The sequence below is a fragment of the Psammomys obesus genome, unplaced genomic scaffold, assembly GCF_907164565.1.
Source record: "Psammomys obesus unplaced genomic scaffold, mPsaObe1.curated_primary_1811, whole genome shotgun sequence".
Lineage (NCBI taxonomy): Eukaryota > Metazoa > Chordata > Mammalia > Rodentia > Muridae > Psammomys > Psammomys obesus.
In genome coordinates, this window is record NW_026590468.1 from 1,208,821 (window position 1) to 1,214,091 (window position 5,271).

The 5,271-nt window shown below is 41.1% G+C and overlaps 1 protein-coding gene across 1 annotated transcript; it reads right to left on the minus strand.

Moving 5' to 3' along the window:
* Nucleotides 1–2,724: 2,724 nt before the first annotated feature.
* On the minus strand, nucleotides 2,725–3,696 carry LOC129676922 (olfactory receptor 502-like). Its single transcript, XM_055607458.1, has one exon. The coding sequence runs from the start codon at nucleotides 3,694–3,696 to the stop codon at nucleotides 2,725–2,727; it is 972 nt and encodes a 323-aa protein (XP_055463433.1).
* Between the last annotated feature and the right edge of the window lie 1,575 nt (nucleotides 3,697–5,271).

The following is a 5,271-nucleotide window of genomic DNA, read 5'->3' on the forward strand; positions in this document are numbered from 1 at the left end:
TTCTCTTCTGCTTTTTGGGTATGGTCAACTGAATAGTGGTGCTTCTCAGGAATTGTCACAGTTCACTTCAGGTGTATGGACCTTTATGGTAACTGTAGTATTCAGGAAGGCTCTCCTCTCATCAGAAGAGGTCCTGGTGATGACTGCCCTGCTGCTGGGTTTCTTGCTCTGAATTTAGTGAGCAGCAGCTGTTGCTCTTAAGGTGTAATTTTTGGGTGCAGCCCTCTTGAAGAACGAGGGATTCCCACAGTTTTGTCAGTCTAGCTAGGGATAACTGCTTGATCCTTAGCACAGTATCTGAGGGCTGCTGTAATGGCTCTCTGGATTTTGTAGGTCTGAGGATGTAGCTGTGTGCCCCAGTGTCCTGTTGGTACTTAATAATGGTGGGTGAGCACAGCGCTCCTGCCTGCAGTAGAAGGCTAGAGCCTAGAGTCTGCATGAATCCAGAAAGTCTTTTGGTGCTGGGTGTCCTGAGCGTTAGACCTGATGATCCCCCCTCCGTGGGGTTTCCTCCTGACAAGGACACCCAATCTTTGCTTTGGGAATAGCCTTTCTGTCTGTGATGGTGAGTAGAACCTGCAGGCACAGACTTACATGGCTCCGCCTTTCTGGAGATTGGGTGCCTGGGCATCTGCCGAAACTGGATAACTTTTCCTCAGACCTTTTTGGGGTGGTGGTATCAGCTGAGTGCTCTGAGATCAGACCAGCCGTTCCCTTCCCTGTGGGTTTGCCCTGGACAGAGAAACTCAGTATCTGGTACCCTGGGGCCCACAGTTCTATCTGGGGCAGGGAGTGAGGAGCACATGCAGGGCTCTGTGCCGGAGCCTGGGTCCCCGGCTCTGGCTCTGGGCTGGCTCCTGTGGCGCCCGTGGAACCTGAGTCTTTTCCAGGGGATGTCTGGGTGACCTAAGGTCAGTCCCAATCGTTTTCTGTACCGTGGGGTTATCTCTCGACTGGAAATTCCAGTCTCTGATGTTGTGGTGCCCACAGTTCAGTCTGGGACAGTGACCAGAGCACACTGGCTGTGGCTCTGGGCTGGCGACCAAGTGCCTGGCAGAACTGGGATCTCTTCCTCAGTTTAGCCGGGTGAGTTAAAGCTGATTGAATCCCCCACCGTGTGGTATCCTCTCACCTGGGAAACACAATCACTTGTGTTTTATGGCTGCGAGTTCTGACTGCTGGTTACTGTGCAGATCATGCTGTGCTGCTGGTCAGAGTCTTCCCAGCACTGCCATCTTGCCCCACCCTCTTGCCCCGCCCTCTCAAGAACTTGGTTTTTGTTGATTTTTGTTTTTATCAACAGTACTGAACATCTGGTAGTTTACATAACATAACATGCCTTTTAGTTTTGTTATCCAGATCCTATATTGGTGAATAAATTCCATCCTTGTCAGTTTTCATTTACAACTCCATCCACTGGACTAAACTAACACCTGAAATGTGAGAATCACTAGACACAGTTCTGGAAAGTACAATTGCAAGTGAGTGAATAAAAACATCAATGCCTTTGATTCTATCAGCAAGAACATGGAGTTTGTTTCTAAAATGAAGAGGAAAGGGAATTAAATGTGGTCATCACCCACATCTGATTACATCTCTCCTAAAAACAGTCGGATTTCAAAGAAGATATAGCCACGTCTGCCCCTTTGTGGGCATGAGGATGTGGCTCTTCACCATGAAGTCTTTCTAAAAATGTCCTTTTCCCAGCCTCACTGTTGAAATGATAAACTTAGCTCTCTTCTAGAAAACCGTTTCTGTTGTTGTTTATTCGTTTGTTTCCCGTGGTCCTTGCAAGCTCAAGAATCTAACTCAATCTAAAGAAAGAATTCAAATTTTGAACCTGACAGGATATCAGATTAAAGAGAGATGGGTTTTCTGTTCTTTTTAATGGACCTCACATTAGGCTAATAGCACAGGCTTAAACCATACATCAGATTTTTATGGATTGAAAAAAAAAAAAACTCCATATCTCATAGCCAACATTTTCATAAAAATAATTTCCACTACTTTACCCCCTATTTGCTCTATCATTTCTCTTCCTGTGTGCAGAGATAATTGTAGTCATTAGGCTAATCTCAGGACAAGCTGGTGTTGAACCAGGCACACCCTGAAGCACTGTGATAAGTGCGAGTAAGCTTTGTTGCTAGAATAGCTGAGCTAATAAACTCTCACTGAAGATAAAGGTTTACTGTTAGGATGAAGTTTTTGAGGTCCCAGTATCTGTTGATGTGTGTCTGTGGTTATACATCACCGAAGGAACACATGGTGGAGCAAAACCCGCCACGCTATGGTCAACAAAGAGAAGACACAAAGAATATTCTGAGTGACACTCTCTCCTTTCTGATGTGTGTCTAGAAAACTAAAGATTGCTCACTTGGCTCAAGCTCTCTAATTCTTGCCCTGACCAATGGCACTAGGGAACAGATATTACCAAACGTATGGGACTATGGAGACAGTTGAGATGCAATCTGTAGCAGTTAACTATGAAATATTTGAAAAAATAGGAAAATAACTTCAAAGTTCTTTCAGCACATTACATCTTATATGACTCACTTCATTCTGTTAATTGAAAACTTTGATTTTTATCAAAGGTAACTTTCTTCCGTAATCTGAAATTTGAACTCTGATATTTATTGCAAAGTTTCCCATTTGCTAATAATATATCAACAGGCTTTTCAACCACAGACATTCAATTTGTATTACTGTATCCATATTATTGCTATATCAAGTCCTACAATGTAACAGATGTCTCTGAGAGAATATTTTCCTACCAAGTTGTCTCTTCAGAGCACCCTTAATCTCATTGTTCCTGAGGCTGTAGATGAGGGGATTCAACATGGGGATCACCACCATGTAGAACACAGACACCACCTTGTTCTGGTCCATGGAGTAGCTGGACTTGGGCATCACATAAATGAATGTGACAGTTCCATAGAACAGAGTGACTGCAGTGAGGTGGGAGGTGCAGGTGGAGAAGGCCTTGTGGCGGCCCTCAGTGGAGTGCATCTTGAGGATGGTAACAAGGATGTAGATGTAGGAGACCCCAATGACAAGCACTGTGATCAAAATGACAGTGCCAACAGAAATAGTGGCAAGAATAATAGGGACACTGTCATCAGAACAAGAGAGTTCAACTAAAGGAGTAAAATCACAGAAAAAGTGATTGATTTTATTTGGCCCACAGAAGAAAAAAGAAAAGAAGGAAAGGGTGAAGGAGGAAGCATTAAGAAAACCACTTACGTACGCTACTACCATCAACTGGATGCAGACTCGTGTGGACATCTTGGTTGGATAAAGCAGTGGGCTGCAGATTGCCACAAAGCGATCATAAGCCATGGCAGCCAGAACAAAGCACTCAACTGTCCCAAAGAAAGCACCTGAGCCAAGCTGGATAGCACAGCCTAGGTACGTAATGCTATTTTTCTCCACCAGGAAGTTGACAAGCATATTGGGTGTGACAGAAGATGAATAGCCTATGTCAGTAGAGGCCAAGTGGCTGAGAAAAAAATACATGGGGTGATGGAGCTGAGAAGAGATTCTGATGAGAAGGATGGTGCTGAGGTTCCCAGACACAGTCACCAGATAGATGCACGGGATGATGGTGAAGAGGACGAGTCTAAAGACTGGGTCATCAGTTAATCCCAGTAAAATGAACTCTGTCACTGCAGTGTGGTTCCCATCCTCCTGGAAAGCCATGGGACAGTGTAGCTGCTGCCAGGTCAAGGCAGTGATAGAGGTAGTACAGAAAGGGATTCATAAATAGATGTCCTCATTTTCATTAACTCAAACATAGGGTATCACAAAGAAACATATCATTTGAAGAGAATTTGCAGTTTTATCTGACAGAATTTTAGGACTCTTGGTTTACATACATTTTTTTGTGCACTGGTATGACTTAAAATTTTAAAACACATGCTAGCAAAATTCCTTCAAATAATGTATCTCTTGTCTTTTAAGTTATATACACAGTATATCTATGTGGTTTTATAGCTAAGTTTTAAAATGTGATACTTACATAAATAACAAAAGTTATCGTGAATACCACAAGACATAAAATATGCAGCCACGGAGTTGTGTGATGAAGATTCATAATGGCTAACCTTACTGAATTGTTACTAAGCACCAGGACAAGACATATAAATTCATATATAGATCTCTAATTTTCCACAGATAGTAATATTAAACACTTCTATTATTTTTATTAAGAGTATGTAATTTGAAAATTATAAGTAGATAAAACTACGTACTATGTCTAGAATGAGGGAGGCTGAGCTACTATTAATGAAAGAGTCACAATAAAGATCAGAGCACTTACAAATTTGGGACATACAGCAGAACAGTTCTGTAGCTATGTGGTGAATACACAAAAGATGAGCTTCCTTCTTACAGAGTTCACATTGTCTGTTAGAGAATCAAGACTACATCAAGAGTATTTTCTAATTAGAACTTAGAAAACTACAAATTAATCAGTGTTTTCTAACTGGAGTAGGATAGAATGAAATAACACGGTTTTCTACATAGTACAATAATGAGCAAATACTCACCTTTAAAAGTTAAGACATTTAACCAGATTCATTCCATTTGGGGTTGCATGCACTCTTTCCTCAAGATTTTTAATATTATACTTTTTGTTTTTCTAAAATATATGGTGCCTGTGCTACTAGAACACTAGAACATTCAGTTAATAAACAAAGCAAGTGTTTCCACAAGACTTTACCAACAGTATGCTACCAAAGCATTTCAAAGATAGTGACTTCATTTCCTGCATAGTAAGTTCCTATACTGTTATAGATGGTGCTGGATTCAGATTCATCAGTGTCTAGAAGAAAACTTTAACAATGGAGTTTACTTATAGATCCACAGAGTTTGAATATGGAAATAAAAGTTGATTTAGCTAGTTTTTGGTTTAGTTTATCACCTTTTTTTTCACCTGATTTGTGTATTCACTAAAGCTTATAAAATTGGATTCATTTTCAAAGAATAAAGAATTCTCCAAAGATAAAGGTCAAAGAATAAACCAGATTCACTCACAAAACTCAATACTTACTTCTTCCAACATGAATTCATTACAAAGTAAAACAGTAATGCAGGTTACTGTGCTTTTTTAGTTGCACAGCTGTCTTCCCCTGTCATTGATTGTCATTAGGGCTAAATCCCTGCTGAGATTCTGGATTCAAGTGTGAATTCAAATCACTGGGAATCATTATCTCATTCCCAGTTCATTACACACACACACACACACACACACACACACACACACACACACACACA

Bases quoted from the DNA above. Each gene is read 5' to 3' on its own strand.
- LOC129676922 (XM_055607458.1), bottom strand. From the start codon at position 3,696: ATGGCTTTCCAGGAGGATGGGAACCACACTGCAGTGACAGAGTTCATT.